At 44.9% G+C, this 24,431-nt stretch overlaps 1 protein-coding gene across 8 annotated transcripts in view; it reads right to left on the reverse strand.

Annotated features, from left to right (window-relative positions):
• Nucleotides 1-24,431, reverse strand: part of rg (A kinase anchor protein rugose) — a 1,244,182-nt gene that overhangs the window by 58,722 nt on the left and 1,161,029 nt on the right. For all 8 annotated transcript variants that reach the window (XM_071597013.1, XM_071597010.1, XM_071597012.1 and 5 more), the window contains 2 exons: nucleotides 7,914-8,031; nucleotides 463-565 (listed from right to left, as the gene is read on the reverse strand). In XM_071597013.1, the coding sequence (XP_071453114.1) occupies nucleotides 463-565; nucleotides 7,914-8,031 (221 nt within the window). The remainder of the gene's footprint in view (nucleotides 1-462; nucleotides 566-7,913; nucleotides 8,032-24,431) is intronic.

Raw genomic sequence — 24,431 nt, forward strand, 5'->3', positions numbered from 1 at the left:
CTAGTTACATTAACGTGCACCATAATTGAATTCCCCAAAGGTTTAGCCAAAAATGCGGTTCCCTATACCTTCATTTTATTCGTCCAAAGGTCTGGCCTGAACCTGCATTAAGAATCGTTCAGTTTTTTCTGGGAGTAAAAATAATTTTTTTTTACTGAAATTCGATCTGAAGAAGACATTTGAAATGATTTGGGAATTTAAATGTAGTCGTATTATAAAGTTGCGAAATATTTATACTTAAAAATTACAATATATACCTGTTCCATACATTCAAACACGAAAACCCACCATATGGCGAACAAACACTCATTCAAATGGAAATAGATACAAGGAAAAGGGATAGGAACACATATTAAAGGACGAACAGAGGAAAGGTGGGGAAGGCGGAATCGAGCAGATCACAGGCGGAAAAATTGCACGGCTGACGCTCAGGGAGGGCAGGGGTTGTGGTGGCCCCCTTACCTTGTCTGAGGAATGCCGTACTTTATGCCCACGCCGACCCTCGGCAAGGCCTTGATGACTTTCCTCACGGTGGCCTGGTCCGGGAAAGCGAACAGGATGGATGCTGTGGAAGATACGAGAGGGCATCAGTACGGGTGAGCACACGTCATTACATTTCGCTCATAATTAAAAACAGCAAATGCAGATCTTTGCCACTTTACGATAGATGATCCAATATCACAAATATGTAACCAAAGATTTGCTACCATGGCAGATGGGAGCCGCTAGTCGACCGCAGGCTTAAATACAGGTTCAATATAATGCGTAAATTTGAGGCAGGTTACTTATCTGGGGATGGGATGTAAAAAACATATCACACGTCCCGACTTAGAACTATGGGAGATCAGATGACCAACGTAAATTCGGGAGATTTATTGTAGAACCAATATATGGGGTTCGGAATGGCGCGGTGGCTAACGTACAGGCTTCCCACCCCGGGGACCCGGGTTCGTATCGGCGGCGGCGGCAGACATTTTTCAGGGGCATCCCGATCCCTACTTGAGGTGCTTTGCGGAGAGTACGTCGTCCGTCGGATGGGACGTTAAACTGTGGACCCCTTGGCGCCTTTCGACAAGAGTAGGGGAATGCCGACGCCGGGTTTCTCTCCACCATTTATCCTTTATAAGATATCTACGGCGAATGCCAAGAAATCATTTCGAAAATAGGAGAATAAAAAAGAAATAAGCTAACAATTTTAACAAGAATCGAAAATCATTATGATCCTAACTCGGGGAAATCAGACCAGAGATAAATTACTCAAAACGAAGAAGGCGAAATAGTAACCAGTAGTTCAGAGAACAAGCAGAAATCATGTGTTCCCAAGGGAAATGTTTTCGGACCTCATTTATTCCTTATTTACATTAACGACATCAACTCCATAGGTAATAATAAGATACGTTACTTAGCCGACTATTTAGTAGTTCACCGTGATATCCGTGATCCCTAGCTTTATCAGATGACCTTAAATCAATACACCGCTAATACGACACATAGCAATTAGAATTTAACTTGGAAAAATTGCATAGGGATGGATTTCAAAAAAGAGTTATTCCCTCCAGAAGGGCTACTGCATCGGGAACACCGAAATGGATTGTGTAGACTCGTTTAAATACTTAGTTGTCACCCTCCCTCACGACCTCACCTGGTTGAAACACGTCCTCGGGGAGAATGTGGATGAGATAAAAAAATTGGATTTATTAGAAGGGTACTCGGTAAATGTGATGCAAAGGCCAAAGAGAAATGTTATCTGTCGCTGGTTAGGCCTCATTTAGAATATGCTGCTAGTATATGGGATCCTCGCGATATTGAATTAATTACCGAATTGGATCGCGTGCAAGGTGGAGGAGCTGGGTTTGTGAAACGTTGTTATGATAAATTAAGTGGCGTACCTAAAATATTCGAGGAACTAGGCTGGATATCACTCACGGAGCGAAAATAAATTACATATTGAATCTCTTGCAAAAATTGGAAGAACGCCTCTTTAGCAATGATGATGGAAATGTATTATTAACCCCATCGTACTGTGGTTGAAGAGATCATGCCAATACAATCAGAGAGATCAAGTGCAGAACAGATAGAGTTAATATGTATTTTTCCCATGAATGATAAGGGAGTTCGAATCCCGGAGGGGGCAGACATTTTTCAGAGGTATTCCGATCCCTACTTGAGGTGCTTCGTGGAGGGCCTTGGATCGAGTACGACATCCGTCGGATGGGACGTTAAACTGCGGACCCCTAGGCACCTTTCGTTAAGATTAGGCTAATGCCGACGCCGGGTTTCTCTCCACCATTTATCCTTTCCACCCCTATTGGTGCAAATGACCTCAGTTGTCGGTCGCCTCCCACAAAAACTACTATGACGACAAGGAATCAGAATAAAATAACGTTTGCCCGACTGCGCTCGGAAGGAAATGTGTTTTGGGTCAGGGGTAGTCTGGTACGTAAGCACCCCCTGCCACACACAATAGGGGTGACTCGCCGGCTACTAAATGAATAAATTGAAAAATCAGGAAAGACCCCTAAATTTCAAGATGCCCTGGGAGGCAGGAGTTTTTTCAGCCCCCTTCCCCGGAGGACGTTAGGAATACCGGGCGGGAGAGAGGGCGGACCAATCTGGAGAGGAGCTGCGGGCACGCAGGCGCCCCGCGGCTGGCCCTGCGCAGGCGCCACCAGACACGGGGGGTTTGCCGCCCCTTCCACTCTTCCGGCAGGGACGCTCTCATCCCCCCCCCCCGGTGCCAACCCGGGGTGCCTCTGGGAACGACGGCGGAGAGCATCGGTACTTCCACGACCGCCATCGCCCGAATTTGCGAGCGAAAGGTCTTCAGTCCACAAGGGGTGGAATTTGAGGGTCGTCACCTCAGTCCAGGGACAGTTCTCCAACATCTCCCTAACCCAACAATGGGACATTGCAATGTAAGAATTACAGCGTGCACTCAATGGAGCAAACCTTTGCGGTGCGTAATTTACATGGAGTAACTGGAGGAAGTATTACACTAGCCCAGCGGTCGGTCGCGAGCTATAGGCGACTCTTTCGTCCCTGGAGTGTGACTCATCCGCGAAATACCACGAGGGGGCGTAGTTGTTGTTCATGTGTCTTTATCTTCAGGATGGTCCTCTGGAGCGAATTAAACTGCACCCAGACTCGTCATTTAGGCGTCTAAATCGCTCGATTTAGGGTGGACGCCATCTTGAAGGGTGTCTAAACACGTCAAACAGGGAGAGAGCGCATATTAAGAACTCATTTCGGCCCCCGGATTGAGGACACAAGAAGTGTATCCTAAATACGCCATATTGCGACCCCATAATTCCAACTGCTGGAAGCGAGACAACTAGCAGAAGAAAAATCGCCATGGCGGGAGTGTATTACATATGCTGGGGAGAATAAAATTGGTTACTTCTGTGAGAGAGTACACATTTACTCGCGGTAAAAACGAAGGCATTTTTAACGCGAGATGGGAAAAGGCGGAGCTATTTTTAGGCAAGAAAAATTGGGCGCCTTTCGCATGAACGTAGTTTGATTCTTGTAATAACTTAATTTCATCAATTTATTGGATACAGATATTTGAAATGCTGAGGTACGAACATAATACTCCGTTTGGGGCTTCATTTCGAGACTAAGAACATCGTCTTTGTCATCGTGTTTCTATCCATGCCTCGTTTGTGTGCGTGTTAAATCTTATTTTGGTATATAAACATAACGGAAAATAATCTTCCAGCGTAATGTTTAGTTTGTAGAGTATTTAGTAATACCCTTAGTAAAAATATAGTTCTCTGCATGAATCCATCTGTATAATCAAATGTCATTTGCCAAACTTTAAAAATAAATTAGGCACCGTTTCACTTCGTAGGCAAATTTATGAAACCAACAAAAATGAAAAAAGGGCCAACAAAGACTAATTGCAGCATAAATATATGATTGATACTTAGCTTAAATTAAAATATGAAACATTTAACAACAAAAGTACGCATAAATATAAATGAACTACACACGACACAAAGCGTATCTTAAAATAATTACTGACAAGGATTAATTACCGGAAAATCACCCTGGAGTAAAATACCATGTAATAAGAGGTTACCATTGTTGAAATGCAATACTATCTGACCTAATAATGAAATCAAAGTATAAAAAACGGATAATTTATAAAGGGTAAAATATAGTTTGATAAGAGAAAATTGATACGAAACTACGAGGGTCATCCGGAAAGTAGTACCCGTTCGTGAAATAAAGACACAAAAGTAAATATTAACAAACATAAAAAATTTTATTTGAAAGAGGATACTTTAAACTACTTCTCAACATAATCTCCAAGCAAATTAAGGCATTTGTCATAACGTGTGACAAGTTTCTGTATTCCTGCTGCATAGTCCTTCGCCGCCAGCTCATTGAGATACGCGAGGGACCCATCTTGCACAAATTTTTGCATAATGCAGATGGTGTTTAACAATTTCATGAACAATTGTTCGAGAAACATTGGGAAAATGCTCACAGATGTCATCAATTGTGACGCGCCGATCGTTCCTCACGAATTCGTCAACTGAGCTCACCAGTTGGTCTGTAATGACAGACGGTCTCTCCGAACGCTCATCGTCGTGTGTGTTCCCCCTCCCCATGTTGAAGTTGCGACACCACCGCCGAACAGACGACTCGTCCATTACATTGTCTCCATACACCTCCTTTAATTGGCGATGAATATCACATGGGCGAACGTTTCTTGCATTGAGGAATTTAATCACTGCCCTCACTTCACAACTGGCGGCGTTCTCAATTTTTTTAAACATTGTAAACAATCACAGAAACAACACAGGCAATGCTAGCGTCACGCAACTTGGCTCAGAGAAGGCAGACAAGCCACTGAAGCTATCTGACCTCGTCCAGCGGCTACTCGCGTCGTCAGCACTTCATGCGGCACGAACGGGTACTACTTTCCGGATGACCCTCGTAGTACATCAAATCGATCAAAACCGACCGACTGAATTAAAATAAAGAAATTGAAAACTTTACTAAAACACTGCCGAAGGAATTGCAAAGTGAATTACGTAGAAACCATTACGCTGTGTTGATACGCTGTGTTGAAAGTACACACAAATGTTTCCACGAGCTATTTCAAGTATCAAAATATCTACATTCGGACGTCATCTGTTTATTCCTTATCCTTAGCCACATAGATGGCAGTACTATCACGCAGGGTGTCCAAACTCGAGCCGCCTTTTCATTAGTCGCCTGACATTTAGGAGACCACCAAAACGTATGCTCCTTGACCTCTAACGAGTTTGGAAGCAGCTTCATAGAGAAAACATTTGCAGAAAGATGAAATGTCAACGCGTATTGTCAAGTGGTATCTTTGCATGGTGCTCTCAAGTGTGTATGTATTCCTTGCGAGCGCGTGTCCCCGCAGGGAAGGCTAGAATTGTATGTGGTTCTGATCCACACCGCTGCGATTGGCAATCCCACCTGCCCCAGTCCCTGGGGCGCCTTGCCTCCCCTCCCCATCCCCCTGGCTGCCCTCATGCTCATTCAGGGGCCTCTCCAAGTTCCAAAGGGCCGGCAGGGGAGCCGACTTGGGTGAGCCACTCAGTCAGCAATCTTATTGAGCAGTGGTTAAGTGGGAGTGGCGTCCGAAAATGAACCGAGACTATCTCGTTTACTCACAACTTAAATGGCCATCCGACCGGGATTATTTGTCTGGACAAATTGACTCCTAAACAAGCGGTCAAAATTAAAGAGAAACATAACAAGCAAACGCGTGTCAATTGGTACTAAATACCCTGTTGGTGATGCAAGGACGAAAGCAGTTTAGGAACTTCAGAGGAGTCAAGAAAAATCAGGTCCTCCATTTAACTACTGGATTCAATATTCCAGCAATGCAAGATTATTGCGTTACAAGTTATGTGGTCATTCAAGAGATTGGTAAGAGAGGAAAACTATATTCCAAAGGCGAATCCATAAAAATTCGTTTCATAAATGCATTCGAAGAGATATTTTTTGGGATTTAAAGAACAAAGCAGATATTCTAAAAAAATTGAAAGAGTTACTACGTAATGTCTGCTGAAACGGTGAAAGGTGAAACAGTCCCAATGTCTTCGAATATAACCAACTAGCAAGTCGAAGATCTTAAAATGGTTTCACTTCTATCAATGTAGCACGCTGTTTAACTCGCGTTGACATGGCACTAGAACACGTCTCCATACTTCCGCTTCTCAAAATACACCGGATGAATGTAACGACCTCAAACCTGCGCATGCGTGTTAAGGGGGAATGTTACTTCTAAAAACTATTAAACTGATACCCGAACCTCACGATGAAGTTGTAATGTAGCGAATCGTGTAGAATATAACAATATAAAAGTAGTTTTTGTACCCGCGTGTAGCAGCGGTACACTAATATCTAATGAGCAAACACGTGTAAAATATAAATAGTTTCGGACCAACCTCGGGTTGATATGACGTCTAGATTGAACTAAAACCCGCCAAAAGACGGCTGGGAACATTAGTATTGATTGTCCTCAGTTCGAGCAGAATGCAACTCTTCTTATTACATATTTTCTGAGGCGAGAGCTGTATGCATTGTTAAACATTGAGATGGCACATTTTAGCTACAAGTACTCGCTTTCGACGGGGAACCTCTGAGGCGAAAGATATCCCGTTTCCTTCAATCTAAATAAGGCCATAATTTCGCCCATCCGGTGGGGGAAGTGAGTTAGCTTTCGAGGGATACTCATCGCATTACATGGGGTAACACTTTAACCGATTCTCTCTGCAGTTGAAAGAGTCGATCGACGGCAGAGATGACTCATCATGACTCCAATCCTGTACCCATGATGGTGGGGCGTTAGCCCTTGCAAAAATATCGCTGCTTCGGTGTGGCAAACGTCCGCCCCTTCAGCGTCAATAACTGAGCAATCGGCACTCGAAGTGCACAGTGGCGATCGAATTTGAACATATATGGCGAACGTGTGCCTTGCCAGGGTGAGGGAAGGAGAATTTGAAAGAAAATCTACTGGTGAGTTGGCTATTGGCGATAACATACGAGTAATATTAATATTGACGGGCGAGAACATGGCGCCCAAGACATCGAAACAAGACGGATACAATACTTAGCATATTGCTTGGATATTTTTTTCTTTTCCATTTTTTATAATAGTCACTAGACTTGGTTTTATTAACATTATTAATTTTTTATTATTATGATTATTACTTTATTTTTTCGGCAATTTAATCCTATTTTTGCATCATTTTGAAAGATAATCAGAGTAATAAAAATATATTTACATCTACATAATACCCCGCAAGCTGCCGCAAGGGCGTGTGGCGGGGGGTGTTAGGTCACCAACCGTAAAAAGGAAAAATACCACATGCAAAAAAACAACACGGAAAATTACACCCACAGATTTACAAGCATAAAATGCAGTAAATATCATATTTATTATGATAAATTAAGGCAGAGAGATAACATTGATAAAATATCAAGTAAACTGGAATATGCGGGTTAGTTTTTTCAACCAATGTAGCCACGCGGCGTCAACGATCAAGTTTGTCCTCGTTAGAACGTTTTACAGATATCCCACCCTGCGGCGCAAATCCCGCCATCTATTGCAGGCCGTCGGAATCAATCAAATGTCTTCCAGCGTCAAGGGTTATCTCATCGCTCGTAAGTAGGATGGGATACTTGACGCCTGAAGTGCATTTAAACCGACGATGACGGTAATTACTCAGTTAGCTTTTTTGGTCGAGAGAATCGCTATTTAGGTACTGAAAACGAGGATTGTGAAATGGAGCGAAATCCAGGATGGTCAACCCGTACGCCAAACTTCACACGGGGTGTGTTTGCCCCGAGCACTATTTCTCGATGAAGGGAAGAGGTGGGGGGTGGGTGTGTGGAGCGGTGCACGAAGTGGTCCGTGTACTTACTCCTGCTGGCGAGGAAGATCTCCAGGGCGACATTCTGCAGCAGGTAGCGCCGGGCGAAGATGGCTCGTACCTCGGAGAAGTACCACTTGCCGTGCAGGTGGTCGCAGTACTTGAGGATCTGCGGGAGAGGAGAAGGAAATGGCGTTGGAAACATTCACATACCATCCAAGCAGACGGTTAACAGTGACACTGAATGACGGTTTCAAATTCCAATTCAATGCCTTCGCTCATTTATTTTTGAATTTTATTCATTTAAATGAATCCGTGTGTAGAGACAATGATAGTTTCAGCTTCGTTGAAAATCATCTCTTTCGAAGGTCTCACTTAACAAAAAGCGCGGGGCACAATGTTGGAAATGAATGCGACGAAAAACGAAGGGCCAAGTGGGCCGCACATTTTAACCGTCCAAAGGCGCTCTCGGGAAGGGACGCGAATTCATCATCTTAACTTATCACAGCGTAACTTCAAGAGCGTGTCCCTTCGGAAAGTGCCCGCTACGGCGCCATGCATTCATTATTACAATATTTCATTTAATGTGTTGCGACCGAGGGGTATACAAGCTCCTACACTTTCCTACAAATTGGAACTTTAACTTTGGTTTAGTCTGCGAATGAGAATGGCCGTCATAGAGCTGTGGAGTGAATTGGTGTTTCGAGCGGAGAATGGATGTTATAATAATAATAATTGATAATAATTTAGTCCCTTCCTTTAGAATCGGGCAATTTAGTATTTCAATATTTTTCGGGGTACCTTATTTTTAACTCCCCAATACAATTTTGTTGATTTTTTACAAAATATGAGTCACATGCCATTCCTTTCCGTCGTTCTCCCCGTTCCCACTTTATCTTTTGTTGATAAATCTATCCAATATTTTCCCAATCGGTTCCTCGTGTAGATCTTTCCCAATTCGTTGGACCTCATGCAAATATCCAAGAATAGCTTGCAGTTTGCGTCTTTCCTCGGCAAAATAAATTGGGACTAAATAAAGGACTCTTTTGTGCATTGCCGTGTCCATCATGCATTCACACGTCCCCTCCTTTTTTCCCCCTATTTTCTTGAAGTATCATCTAAACTCCCCGTGTCCTATTAAAATTTGCGTAATTTCTTTGTAAGTTTTAAATTTGATCTTCATTCTTTTTTCCTTCACCCTTGGTAGGGATTGTCTGTCTGGTTGCTTTCACCTTTTCTAATATTTCCCATTCCCGTTTCCATTTCTCCAGGAAATGCGCTCTTATAACCTTCCTGCGCTATAAGTAACCTTCCTGTCCCTGGTTCATTTCTCAGTTGGAGACAAAGTTACATCCCCTAGAGTTGCCCCTTCCATTTGCCTCATCCGTGGCTTGATTCTTCTTTCCTCTACTGAGAATGTTATCGACTGTATCCCGGTTATTATTTATAGAGTTTCATTACAGACCGTAATGTAGCTCCCGGATATTGCAATCAGGCAAGATCTTTGGGCCTCCTCCAGTTTTCTCCGGACTCTATCCCCTCCTCCAGTTTTCTCCGGATCCCACTATCCCCACACCACACAAGATTTTCAATGACCCCGACTCCCTTGATAATTTCCCCTCAAATCTACAGTGTTCCCTCCTCAAACGAGGTTAGGTTATCCCGAATCCCTCCTGAACAAAAGGATCCGAAAACATGCCTACACTCCCAATACTTCCTCCGCCGCGGAAACCCACCCTCTTTCAATTTCCACCACAAACTTCCCGGGCTTAGAATCTCTGCGATTAATGCTAAAAGATCTCTACCCTATCCTCAAAAATCATAATGCCACCGCCAACCTTTTTCCCAAACGTCCCTCTGTTACTTTCAAACGCCCCGCCAACTTATCATATCTCCTCAAATCAACCAACCCACTCCTTAAATCCCCGCCCCGTCCCAAAACCACTTCCAGGCCATGCAATAAACCCAGATGCAAAACATGCCCTATTTTCAAAACCAAAATCCTATCCCTCTCCCACACGCTTTTTAACTCTCTCCCACTAATTCCCTACTCTACTTACACATCTAGCAATGTAGTTTACCTGCTGAAGTGCCAATTTTGCCCTGCCTTTTATATTGAACATTGAACCATACCCCTTAATATTAGAATTAATAACCAACGGGCCTCATGCAAGAATTTTTCCCTGATTATTATTCTTCCTATCCCCAAACACGCCTCCGAACACAACACTCCTTTTGATAAATGCTATAGTGTATCCATCATACAGGTAGTATCCCTCCCACCCTCTGATCCTCCACTGAAACCCAAAACATTGGCGCAATCCTTCATCTGGCTCTTAGATTCCTGGAATAGCCCAGGTATTAACATTAGGCGTTAATTACCCTGCTCCAAACATATTTTCATCCCCCCTCCCCCAATCACCTTCTACATTTTTCCCCACCCTTCTAAAAATCCCCCTTCTAACGCTTCCCCTCCAAACTCTTCCCTTCGGAAAACCTCTCCCCAACTTCCCCTTCCATCCATCGTTCCAGCCCTTCCATTTTCTTCAGTTCTATCCCTCTCTTCCTAGATGAAGGTGGCCACGACCACCGAAAATTAGTTAGTTTCTTTTCTTGTTTGTGTGTTTCTGTGTTTTTGCCTGCGTCCGCTAGTGCCCAATTTTATATATTATTATTCACGTCCGTGAGACTCTTAAAAAAGTATTATATATATATATATATATATATATATATATATATATATATATATATATATATATATATATATATATATATTTTTACATACATACACACGTTTATTATGTGACATGTACCTCATCCTGCGTCTTTTTCCCATGTATAACAATAATGAGTCTATTTGTCTTCTTAATTCTCCCGATTAAACGACGTTGTGGATGGGAAACCCACGCTGGGGTCCTCACAATCTCCTCTCTCGAAACCAATGTCGTGCGATGTGAAAAAATGATTGCCCAGGGACTCCACGACGTCGCTCGCATTAATACGACCGAGACGCGCGCGCAATCACTTCGACCAGCGACGGTGATACACGAGACGGCGCCAGAGTGCCACCACCCATGGTGTCCACCCCCTTCCCCCTGCCGGGGGACAAGGGGTGGCGGCGGTGGGGTGGCTGCGAGCATCCGGATTTATTGCAGAGGCGAAGGGGGCGAGCAGTCCGTCCACCCTCTTCTCCCGCTCCCCCTTCCGATAACACCCGACTGCGGTTCACCCTCCCCCTCACCAACTCCTTTTCACTTTTGAGAGATTTCCCGAACAACGATCGTACCGCAGCCGTCACAGAATGCGCACTTCTCCAATGAATTCCTCGCCGCGTCCTCACCATCCCGTATGGCCGTGACGCGGGTCGAGGCAACGGCACAAGTAACAAGTAATTTTGGGGCGAAGTTACCGCCTTGCCACACGGGTCAGCATTACGTGAAACATTTCTTTAGGAAACTTTTCTCGTGGCGTCCTTTCACTCAAAAACGAAGCCAACAGATTCGCTTTCGACGATATGTAAGACTTACTTCAGTGTTCGGCGTTGTAATATCAGGGTTATTCCTCCAATACTCGGTGATCAAAATATCCACCTTCCTCTATCCACTCTCTTATTACGAGACGACGGAAAATAACGGGCAAATTTAAATTTCGCGGGTTTAGAAATTGCGATTGCCAAAATTATTTGTTTTCGTTGGTATACATGCCCTTTAAGTATGATGAAATTTTCAGCTGTATTTAATTGTTTATACTTTGTCTATGGCAGCCGCCTCTAAGGTTATACGTTTTATTATGAGATCAGCGATTTTAATTTGTTAAAAACATAGATCAAAGATTTTGTATCAAATTTTGCGTAAAAAATGAAACAAAGAGTAAGAAAGTGTGCGAAATGTTAACAAAGGCCAAAATGGAGAGTCTTTTATGAGTAAAACAAGAGTGGTATTATAAGTGTTTCCAAGATGGCCGTGAAGACGTTGAAGATGACGAACGCCCCAGCACATCAACAACCGATGAAAAAGTGAAAAAATTGAAAGAAAAGGTAATGAATGATCGCCAAATCACAATCAGAGAAGTCGCTGATGATATGCCATGAAATATATTCGTATGTTTTGGGTATGAAACGCGTGAAACAGCAAAATTTGTTCCAAAGTTGTTGAATTTTGAACAAGAACAGCGGAAGCAAATGGAAGTTACCCAATGGAATCACTAAATGAAGTCAACGACGATGCAGAATCACTGAAACGTGTTATAACAACAGGTGACGAAACATTGGTTTACGGATACGACGTCAAAACTAAGGCTTGATTCAAATTCTTTGATTCATTTAATTTTAAATAAACGAAAATCGCCGAGCTCATAAAAAAACACGTCTAACCTTAGAGGCGGCTGCCATAGACAAAGTATAAGCAATTAATAAAGCTGAAAATTTCATCATGCTTATGGGGCATGTATACCAAGATAATTTTAGAAAAACTTTGACAATCGGACTCTCCAAAGAAACTAAAATTAAAAATTTCCGTTATTTTCTGAACACACCTTGAACATATTTATGGTATGTGATGGTCTCACCCATCATCACCTTGTTAACCGCTCTCACAGCGGTGCTCTTTTGTTATTTACAATGGCGCCTTCACCCTCGCCTCCAAACGGCCGTTTCACTCGATTCCTTCGATTGAGAAATAGCCTCCGCCATAAAACTCTTCCTTCAAGCGCTTTCATTCTTTGATATGAGCTGTGAGTATGGATTTGGCCCACGTGATATGGCCCTATTACTATTATGACAAACGTACCGGTTTCAATACAGAGTTACCCCGCGTACTGCCTGGCGGCGCTGTGCGTCCAGCCGCTACGAGCCACCAACTGTGAGGAGGTATTCATAAATCTCCCCGGATTCACTTAGAGCGCGGCCCGTATCAGGTGGGCCGTTTATTTCCATCACGACAGTCAAACAAAAGGGGAAAAGTACGCCCCATTGCCTTGCAAAATGTTTTGTGAATCATTTTAACAGTGTGAATTGAAAATCATTCACTTTATCTCACTAATCACTCACATTCATTTAACTTCATTCAAGTGTTACATTTTTAGTGAATACTTCAATTGAACCGATGCAATTGTCGGGGTGCACAAACTTCGGGAGGGAAGGAGGAGGGGAACGGGATGGTGCGGAGGCTAACGTACAGGCTTCCCACCGAGAGGGCCCGGGTTCAAATCCTGGAGACAACAAATATTTTTTTACAGTATCCCCATCCCTACTCGAAGTGCTTTGTGGAGAGCACTTCGAGTGAGCACGCCGTCCGTCGGATAGGACGTTAAGCTGCGGACCCCTTGGCGCCTTTTGTTAAGAGTAGGCTAATGCCGACGCCGGGTTTCTCTCCACCCTTTCTCCTTGCCCATCCATCCATAATGGCACAAATGACCTCAGCTGTCGGTATCCCGTTTTTCTCTACCCTTTCCCATCCATCCCTAATGGCGCGAATGACCTTAGCTGTCTGTCGCCTCCCCTAAATATAACTACTAGGAAACGAGGAATACGAACTCATCTCCGCCCGTACAGTAACGCAACTCGTAGTCCAAATTCGATCGTTGATTGTGTGCTGTCCCAAGCGGTCTAGTCCAGCGAGGACACTGCTGGTGGTGGGGCGGGGGCAATCCCATGCCTCCAAATACTTCTCAAATCATAACATCTATTTTTTTAACCGCATCTCAAACCGCTCGATTATATCTCCCTCCCACTCCCGTGCATTCGTGCAACGTCTCATGTTTGTCGGAAAGGGCGAAAGTAAATATTCCTCGCCCTCTCCCACCTTCCCTCTCCAACTCACTCTCGACCCAACGACTCCAGCCGCAAACTATCAAAAGCAACTCTTTTGCTCGCTTTTCCGTCCCCGTGTTGTACGTACACTCGATCCAACTATTTCAGTCGACATTTCGGTCCGAGAAGGACACTCGGGTTTGCCGAGCCGGCGCGGCGGTCGGCATGTCCCACAAGGGGATCCGGCGTTTCCCTCCCGCCCCCTCGGACCTCTCTCGGAGAGGTGGCGGGCCGGAGGGCGGGCGGGAAGGGCACCTATCCCGGAGTCGTTTGGTCGCATTCCTCTCGGCGATCCGTGCGCGCGATAAGGCGACGCTCCGTGTGTCATAAAAAGCGAGGAAAGGACTGGAATGGAAGGGTGGGAGGGTGAGGGGGGGGTGGAATGAATAATGCGCTGACGCGTGGGTTTTGTTCGAAGGGCGGGGGTGGGGGATGACGATTCCTCCCCCTTAGTCGGAGGGACGTTTAATTGGGTACGGGGAGAGGGAGCCGGAGGAGTGGTGTCACTCCCCCCCCACCGCCCCCCGAAGGACGCATGGGGACATGCAAATGAAGTCCCGCCACAAAATAAACAAGTGCTTTGCATTTTAACGAGGATCCCTGGGTGGGTGGGGGAGTCCCTCCTCCCACGGCAAGCCAAGGGGGAGGACACCCCTCCCCCCTCCATGAAGAGGAAAAATTACACGCGCACACGAAGTAACCCAAATCGTGATCACCTTATCTTAATGCCGCGGTGTCCTGGTGTTGATCATTATTATAACTGCCAATTCTTAGGGGATGTGAGAGCCTTAATTGCCGCAACTCCACGGCCATTCCGCACTCGTGAACACGACGGAAAGAGGATGGGGGCTATCATTCGGTGACTATTGGGATAATTGTTTGGGGACGAGGGACGATGACTGGAGAGACGCGGTGGTTGGCTACCAATTCAACACTCAGACTCTATTCGCATCACGAAACTAACTTCGGGGGAAAAAATTGAAATTTATCTCTAGGAGCGTGGTAAGAGAAAGTACAGGACATTAAAAGTACTGTTGAAAAAGACGATGAGCATTGTTTTCACTTTTGATTTGCTCATTCTTGCCTTTTTGGGCTTGGGGGACTGGTCGGTGTGCCGCTCAGAGCTTTGGCGTTTTGTCTTTGGGTCGCATTCAAACACCAAGGTTTCATCATCATGTGATGTGTTTCGCAAATAATCAGGTACGTTTTCAATACGTTGCAAAGGTTCGCTTGGTCTTTCGTGACACGGTCGGCGTTTACAATAACTGACGTCCCACCCCTTCCACAGCTTAGAGAGCGCTGTGATCGCTTTCGCGGCAAAGCTTAGCGTCCCCCGCCCCAGCTACTTCAACCGGCTCGATCACACGCCGCCCAAGAGGAGCGGCGCGGGAAATTCAATTGCATTACTTTTGGAACGCAATCTGTGCTTAAATTCCTCTAGAAAGCCACCGGGTTAAAACTTTTGTGGCAACTATTTCCTACTCGCTAGGATGACGACGCAGTCGGCGGAGAAGAAGTCAGAGTCAGTCAATGGCAAAGCAAGTTGGAGCCCCAAGTACACTTGAGGCGATGATTTCTAGATATGGCCCGATCGATGCCACGGCCGGCCTTCCTGGAGATGGGGGGGGGGCGTGGCCACCTTTGTGCAAAAAATCCATCCATACACGCGGTAGAGAGCACCTGCGGAAGCGCACCTTCTTGTTTTAAATTCCGTCCCAATGCGTGCGGATATGAGAGGTGGACGATGGGGAGACGGACAAAAGAAGATACGGTCCATGGTAATCCGAGGAGAAGGACGAAAACAAGAGGGAGGGGTAAAAGGAAGAGCGAGAGAGAGAGAGGGTGGAGTGGAGGATACTAAAAAGAAGAACGGAGAAACTAATTGGACTCTGTCTGATTCACGATGGCGTACTGAAGACCATGGCTGAAGGGAATGCGTATATCAAGGAGAGGAATTGCAGCGAAAGGGCAAGGATACGGAGAAGCTGAGCGTAAGAGGAGAAGAAAGCACAAGATGCCCCTGGGAGTACGAAGAGATCGTGAGGTTCAGGGGATCGCTCTTACAGAGTAATTGCTCTCCGATCCGAGAGTTTGACCTTTTTAACGCTAATTCAGAACATTTTGCCATTTGATCATAACCTGTGTTGTTCACAGGGACTCGAAAATTGTATCCCAGCAAAAAAATGGAGTAAACTAATGAATACTTTCGTGCGATGATTTCTGACGTGGATTTTCAAGGCAGGAGTGCATCGATCCACTTACTTCCACCTTTGGCGATGAAGCGCCATCCTCTGCCACTGTGAAACGCTGGTATTGCGAATTCCATTATGGCCGCCGTTCGCTCAACGACGAAAGTCGTGAAGGTCGTCCAAAATCAGTTGTGGGGCCAGAAAATATTGATGCTGTGCAAGAACTAATAGGAGAGGAAGATCGTCACGTGACTTTAGGTGAGATTGAGGCATCCTTGGGGATTAGCATGACGTGCATCAATAAGATATTGAATGAACATTTAGCTGTAAAAAAATTTGTCCGCATTGGATCCCGTATGACTTGAAAAAAGCTCAAAAAGAGTCTCGCGTCAATTGGTGCAAAGAAATGCTCAAGATATACAATCGGTGCGGAGCATCAAAAGCTGTGTATAACATCTTCACAGGTGAAGTATCTTGGATCTCTGCGTATGAGCCCGAAACAAAACAGCAATCCACTGTATGGGTCTTTCAAGACGAGCCAAATCCGACAAAAGGAATTCGTGCACGAAGCACATCGAAGCAAATGATCGCTTGTTTCTTCGGAATACGAACTGGACATTTGGCCACGTTCCCGTTAGAGCAACGTAGAACCGTGACTTCTGAATGGTGCACGAGCATTTGTTTGCCAGAAGTGCTTGATGAAATACGGGAAAAGAAGCCGCAACGAAGGATCATTCTTCATCATGGCAATGCAAGTTCTCCCAGATCTGCAGGCTGAAACAACTGCCTATTTGACTGGCCAAAACGTCGAATTGATGGGTCATCCTCCGTACGGCCCTGATTTACTTAACCAAATAACCTCCTTTTATTCCCGTTCATCGAGAACAAATTGCGTGGCCAATATTTTTTGGCACCTGAAGAAGCCGTTGATGCATTCAATAACCATGTTTTGGAGGTGTCCCAATCGGAGTGGAAAAAGTGTGACGAAAATTGGTGCGAGCGCGTGTAAAAGTGTATTGATTATCATGGAGAATACCTCGAAAAACAACAAAGCCATTTTTAACAATAAATTACTGCCTTTTGATTATTAGGCTGAAAATTAAATAGTAACCCTCGTAGCCGTCTGTTGTGGTGAGGGAAACTCCAGTCTCAAGCATTGGATATCTCCAGAACGAGCTTAGCGTCCTAGCGCATGCCAAATAACCCTCCCGAACGACACTTCCTTTTCGATGCACATTGGCGACCAACAGGGTGCGATCCAAATGTAATGAAATTATTTTTTCCTCCTGGACACTTGTGAGTACGACACAGCAGAGTCCCCGTAAGCCTAACGAATCATTTTGCAATCCTCAAGAGAATTTTTCAGTTTAGCGCCAAACTTGGTAATCGCGTAATGTTGCTCGATCGTCAGTTCTATTTTTTTCGTGACACAGTCGGTGCGCAGAGGTTTACAATAACGTCCTGCCAATTCCACAGCTTGGAGAGCACTGAGACCGGCATCGCGGCAAATGTTAGCTTCCCCCCCCCCCACCTACTCCAAGTGGTTCGATCCTACTTCGACCAATAGGAGCGGCGCGGGAAATTTAATCGCATTACTTTTGGAACGCCCCCTGTACGCTTCCATGTCCGCAGAACACTCAGACTATGTAGGGATGATACAGTCATTTATGCGAAATGCGGAACCCAAGAGACAGCAATCGACCCTTTTGCGATTCTGAACTAAAAAAATGTACCGCACCGTAACTTTGAAATAAATAAAGAGGAACACGATACTAATTACTAAATTGATGAGATAGAAGTATGCTACTCAGGACAGGTCAAGCTGTTGTGTCTTATCCTTACATCAATCAACCTTATCATAGACGACACACACGAGTCGAATATAAGATTCGGCTATAAAGAAACTAGGCTTCACTAGACTGCTTGTGGGGAAATGCAATGAAATAGTAAGAGAGAGGTGTTATTTCGTGTTGGTTAGGCCACCATTTTTCAAGGGGGATTAGATTAAAGTAGTTTTATTTGATAGCCTGTGAACCACCGGAAGGGGGCGTGTGCCAGAGGGCAATTGCACCCCAGGCAAAATACCCTTGACCCAAAATACCTTTCCCTCATGGTGAGGCAAGACAAACGTTATTTTATTCTGATCCCTTCTTCTGTAAGGAGGAAGCACTAGAGATCTATAGGGAGAAAATAGCATTTCAGGAAATGGAAGAAGTCCTGAGAAAAAATGTTACATATGTTGAAAACTGCTTCGAGAAGAGATTAAACGTGTGACAGCTCGTTGGAGCTTTACTTGTTATCATTTGCTTTCAAAAGACAACAGGCAGGGGTGAGCTGGTAAGAGAGTTATGGAACACCCGGCTTTACCTTCGACATCGAAAGAATTACTTTGGCCCTAATATTAAAAATAGTTTATCAGTATTATATATGTACACTCAGATATGTACTCGGGCATGCCTATATATTATTATTAGATAATCTACCGGTTAAGGTAGGTTTTTGGATGGACACAGCTCCTAAATAAATATTTTGTGACTCCTAACAAAATTCAGCAACCTACTCTACATCAGGTCCCTCTTCATCTCTGAGTATCTTATTCCTCCCTTCATCCCGTCCAACATCCCTATCCTGTTCCTTCCCTTTCTTCGTTTGTCTAACATTCTCCCCTCTATCACAGTCTTCAATATCCCACTGCCGGTCAATACACGATTCATCCACTTTTCCTGCCTCCATAGCATTTCTCCCAACAAACCCCTCTCTTCGCCCACCATACCAAGTACTTCCTCATTTGTTTTCTTCTCGGTCCATTTCACCTTCCCCATTCTTCTCCACACCCACATTTCAAAAGCCTCCAGTCTACGTCTATCCTTCTGCTTCAATGACCACGTTTCCGCGCCGTACATATCTACGCTCCATATCAAAGTTTTTCCGAGTCTATTCTTAACATCCTTACTCAACGTCCCTGTCATCAACTCCCTCCTCCTTGTGAAAGCCTCTTTGCCTAGCGCAATTCTTCTCCTTACGTCCCTACTACTTTGACCGTGTTGGTTCAAAGTAGTAGGGACGTCATATATTTATATTCTAGAAAAGGTCATTGTAAAGTGTGTTTGTTATATATTTGGTACATGTCCGTTTAAAAGATTTGATTGACCCGGGTGATCAAAATGTTTAGCCACCCTCTCTCATAGTCTTCCGCTTCGCCACGTTTGACTTGCTTCACTCGTATCTTTGGCCGATGATATGCGCTCTCTATCGATGTATACCCATGGGCATAAGCGAAAGCAGCAACGCCATTGATTAAGTGACTTCTTTTCCAACAATAGAGACCCCAAAGAACGACAGTGGGCAATGCTTAAACCGCAATCCCGGGCGAAGAGTCTTCATTGTTTCGGAATTGAGAGGACTATCGAACGTCTCCATGATGGCTGCTTCAAATCTAATTGTGACATGACTAGAGTATTCCACCGGCCAACGAAGGTCGTTGATGGATTCAGCCACCGAGCACCAACCCACACACCTACGCCCCACCTAACACTGCACGACAATGCTGTAAAAACTCCACCATAAAACACTCTTCAACTCCACAGACTTCCTCCCTCCCTACATTCTACAGCAACGGACCCGAGGCTAACACTCATATTTTTTCCTCCTCTTTCTAACTTACCCAAAATTCCCTCATTAAAATGTTCAATATCCCATTGCCACTAAATATTTTCTAAAACATCCTGTCCGCTTTGAATTTCACAATCAGCCATCAAAACTCGCGACGACACCCTTCTTTGCATTTCGTTCCGTCCCTTACAGCTGTGAGCATTTCTACGGGTGACAAGTGATTCACACTATGGATCGGCACTCGAAGTCAGTTCCCTCGACCTCTCTTCTTTTGGCCCCACCCGCACCCATGCAATGCGAGGCCCATTCCCTCTCCGCGTCCCGGCGTCAAACTGAAACAATTTATATTTCCCATAGAGTTTAAGTGGTACATTTAATCCAGAGGGTCTTCCAGACCACCCAATTGCAGCGTGCTGTGTTCTCTACTCGCTCGCATCACCATTCTTCACGGAACGTGCAGTGAGTGTTCAGATTACATTCGAAATCGGATCCAGCGCAGGGTCCCAAACTTTCAAGGCGAACGGCAAGGCGAGCGTGGTTTGCGGGGCAGGACCGTGGGTGGCTGCATTCGGCGACGCCCCTGGCGGCGGGCGCACTATCGCCTATTATTACATCGAGGAGGATATTGCCCAGGCTGAGACGGTCTGAGACCGATGCCAGCGAAACGTTCAACACCGAAATGGAATGTGTAGACTCGATTAAATACCTAGGCGTTACCCTCACTCACTCATCTATCCTGGGCGAAACACATAAATGGGGTATATAGTATGTGGACGAGTCCATTAAAAATTAGGATCTATCGGAAGAGTGTTGGGTAAATGCGATGAAAAGGTCAAAGAGAAACGTTACCTTTTGCTGGTTAGGCCTCAATTACAAAATACCGCAAGTACATATATGGGATCCCCTCACGAAGTTGGATTGATTGCCGAATTGGATCGCGTGCAGCGTACAGGAGCTAGATTTGTAAAACGTTGTTGTGATAACCTTAGTAGCGTGCCCAAATTAATAGAGGAGCTAGGTCGGGAATCACTGAATGGAGCGAAGGTTAAATTACAAATTGAAGCTCTTGCATAAGGAGGTCTCTTTAGCGGTGATGTTGAAAATGTATTATTACCCCCATCGTCCTACGGAAGGAGAGATCATGCTAATAAAATATAAGAAACTAGGCGTAGAACAGATAGATTTAAGATGTCATTTTTTTCACGAACAATGGGGGTCACAATAACATTGTCCGACCACTGTAGGGACAATATTCGAGTAAACTTGGTCTGGTGTGTATTCACTCCCTACCACACACCCTGGCGAAGGTTATTTATAAATAAATGGATAAAAATAAAAAAAAATCTGCCGGAGCTCGAAACCGGGATCCCAGGCTTTCCCATCATGGCGCCTCCCCCAACTACCCGAGAGCAACGCCGACGCATAACACCATTGCCCCCCATCGCTGTCCAACGTACAGACGGACCAAGGGGGTAAAAAAGTCATCGCTCTGTGCTCGCAGCCACCTACTTGAAACGGCCAGGCATTGGAAATCCTTCGGTGGGGGGGAAGGGGGGGTAGCCTGGAAATGGCTCGCGAGCACATTGCCCCAAATGTCAGAAAGAATTCAAAGATTTATGAGAGCAATTCACGCGGAGCACAAAAACTGTGCCGGCAAAAACGATCCCCTAAAAATCCCTCCCCCCCCCCTCCGTCTCCCCCCCCAACGAACGCCGGAATGTGGAAAGACGAGCGCTCGTGTTCCATTCGTCCGGACGCGACAACACACCGGGGGAATCGTTAAATTATCCGGGTCGGACGTCCCTGGGAACGTCGGGCCGCCGTTCCGTGAGACGGGGGCGCCTAAAAGGGGCTGCGTTCGATCGCAGGGCCACATCGGTTCGACTAGGCCCCCTTCCCAGGTACATCATGACCGTTTACCTCAGATCATGGCGGTGGTGATGGAAGATGGAAAATTCCTGTTTTGGAAAATAATCCAGAGGAGTTTCCAAAATATTTGTGCGGAACGCTTTCCGCCGTTTCAGAGTGGCACCTTTTCACTTGGCAACTAAAGACAAAGATTTAGCAGTTCAGCAGTGTGAACATCCTGGGGGAGGGAGAAGAGTGAATAATTGATAGAGAGGAAGATGAACTCTCGCTATGGATATAATGGTTTAGTACAATCCGGATACGCGCGCCATCATTCAGCCAAGAAACTAGTCACAGCCTATTATTTCAGAGAGTTCGTCTTTGTGAGACTAATTATTATAATAGGTTATCGAATAGGGTAGGTTTCGAATGGAAACAACTACCAGGAAAATGAATGCTAATAAATATTTTGTAACTCCTAATACAATACAACCCAAAAACCTACTGTACAAAAAAAGTCCCTCTTCATCTCTGTGTACTCCCTTCATCCCGTCCAATATCCCTATCCTACTCCTGCCCTTTCCTCGTTTTTCAAACATAATCCCCTCTATCACAGTCTTCAATATCCCACTGCCGATTAATAATAGACTTTTCATCCATTACTCCTGTCTTCTTATGGTTCTTCCAAAGAATCCTCTCTCCTACCCGACAATACCTAGCACTTCCTCAACCGTTTTATTTATTTATTTTATTCATATATACCCTGCAAGCCACCGCCAGGGTATTTGGCAGGGTGTGAATAAACAGCAGAATAATTTTACCCAGACATGACCCTAACGTGGTCGATCAATGTTATTATGAACACCTATCGTTCGTGGATTTATGGCATCTTAAATCTATCTGTTCCACACTTGATCTCTCTAATTTACCTTTTTTTACTTTCTGTCCATTTCACCCTCTCCATCCTTCTCCACATCCACATTTCAAAAGCCTCCAATCTACCTCTATCATCCTGCTTCAGTGACCAGTGTTTCCGCGCCGCATTTAATTTTGCTCCATATCAAAGTTTTGACGAGTCTTTTCTTAATATCCTTACTCAACGTCCCTGTCATCAACTCACTCCTCCTGGTGAACGCCTCTTTGCTAAGTGCAATACTTCTCCCTGCGTGCCTACTACTTTGACCGTGTTGGTCCAAAACACTTCCGAGATACGTAAACTGTTCCACCTGCTCTAGTTTTTGCCCTGCTATTTAAATGTTAAGCTTAGTGAATAGAATGGTTTCAGGCGTCACTTTGTGGCAGCGATTCATATCGGAAAGGAAAATACTTTGCTCCTCCGCATACGTGTTTATTATGCATGGCCTAGGTTTCGGCTTACCTGATAATGACTTCGTAGGTCGAAACCTAAGTACTGCATAACAAATGTATGTGGGAGAACAATGTATTTTCTTTTCCGGTTCAGCTTAGGTTTTCTCCTTCTCGGGAACCAGGTAGCCTTTGCTTACGCAAATCTATCGCACTGACTTCGCCTTTGATAATGCACTTAGCGTTCCATATTCGTCTCGATTAATAATCTCATTACTGCAATGGCATCACGCGTACCTATCCCCTTCCTAAACCCAAACTGATCATCCCCTAAGTAATCATTTGCCTTGCTCTCCATCCGTTAATGCAACAATTTCAGAGTGTAAAAATCATTCGCCTTGACTGGGATTCGAACCCAGATCCCTCAATATCCGGTCGAGCCACTCAGTGCTTTAGCCACTAAAGTTACCGAGGCGTCCAGTAAGCGACCTCGGTAGCTTAAGTGGCTAAAGCACTCGACCGGATATTGAGGGATCTGGGTTCGAATCCCAGTCAAGGCGAATGATTTTTACACTCTGAAATTGTTGCATTGAAATGCGTATTAGCGGATGATTCCGTTAAAAGTTACTGTTGCGGCATCTCCCGCAGCTTCTTTGGGATTCTCAAGATCATCCTTTAGTTGATGATCTTGACAATCACTTTAGTTGTGTGGGAAGTCAACCTTATTGTCTTGGATTCCTCAAAAGATGACTTCTCTTCCATTACTTTTGTATTAGGAACTTATATTGATCCGATGTAGTTTTACGACCGAATTCCCCCTCGGAGGTGCTACAGTTTATTCCATTACAACTCCCCCGGACACACTTTCATTATCTTTTAAGTAGCTCTGCAGTAATGCCGCCTACCCTCACGGCCTTATTTAGTTTCAGCTCCCTCAATGCCCTTTCTATCTCATCGTCGAGTGTGCCTAGACCTAAGCTATCTTCCTCTTCGTCTTGTTCTCTTTCCATGACTAACATTGTTGGCCTTAGTTCTTTACCATACAATCGTTCTATTGATTCCTTCCTTCTCTTGATGGTATCAAAATGATATTGTGCATTGACTGAAAAGAAGGGGGGATCAAAGTATGCGAAATTAAAGAAATATTTGCGTCCGCGTGAACATAGCCGATGGCGTCTCATGAGAAGAGAGCGTGTGAATTGTACGGGGGTGATGTGTACGCAGTACGTACGATAAAGGCGCGAACTGGTGCAATCTGGCGGCCATGACGCGGACTATAGCCTCGCCCACCAGCGGCGCTAGTTGCCTGAGACCCAATGAGCAGCCGTCTGTGCTTGGAGGATCGTCGAGCTGTGCGCATGGTGCCAGTTATGTTAGTTTCTCGTGTTCTCGTTTTTACAGTTTGTCGAAAATGGAAACTGAAGAAATAACGGAGCAACGAATCAACAGCAAGTTTTTTGGTGAAAGGCGGTAAAAGTTATCAAGAAATTAATGAAATATCGACATGTTTACGGTGATAATGCTCTGAAGAAAACACCCGCTTTCAAGTTGATAAAGCGTTTTAAAGATGACCGACAAGACGCCACGGATGATAGAAGGCCGGGACGACCTTCAAACACCTGTGCTGACGACAACATTGATCGTGTGCGGTCCCTTGTCCTTACAGATCGTCGAAACACTGTCCGGATGATTGCTAATGAACTGAATTTAGGAAAATCAACACTGTACACTATTTTAACCGAACGTGGTTAATGGATGGATCCTTCACCATAACAATGCACCTGCACATTCAGCATGGATTGTTCG

Source organism: Hetaerina americana, unplaced genomic scaffold (genome assembly GCF_022747635.1).
Source record: "Hetaerina americana unplaced genomic scaffold, ioHetAmer1.1.p SCAF_8, whole genome shotgun sequence".
In the NCBI taxonomy this organism is placed as follows: domain Eukaryota; kingdom Metazoa; phylum Arthropoda; class Insecta; order Odonata; family Calopterygidae; genus Hetaerina; species Hetaerina americana.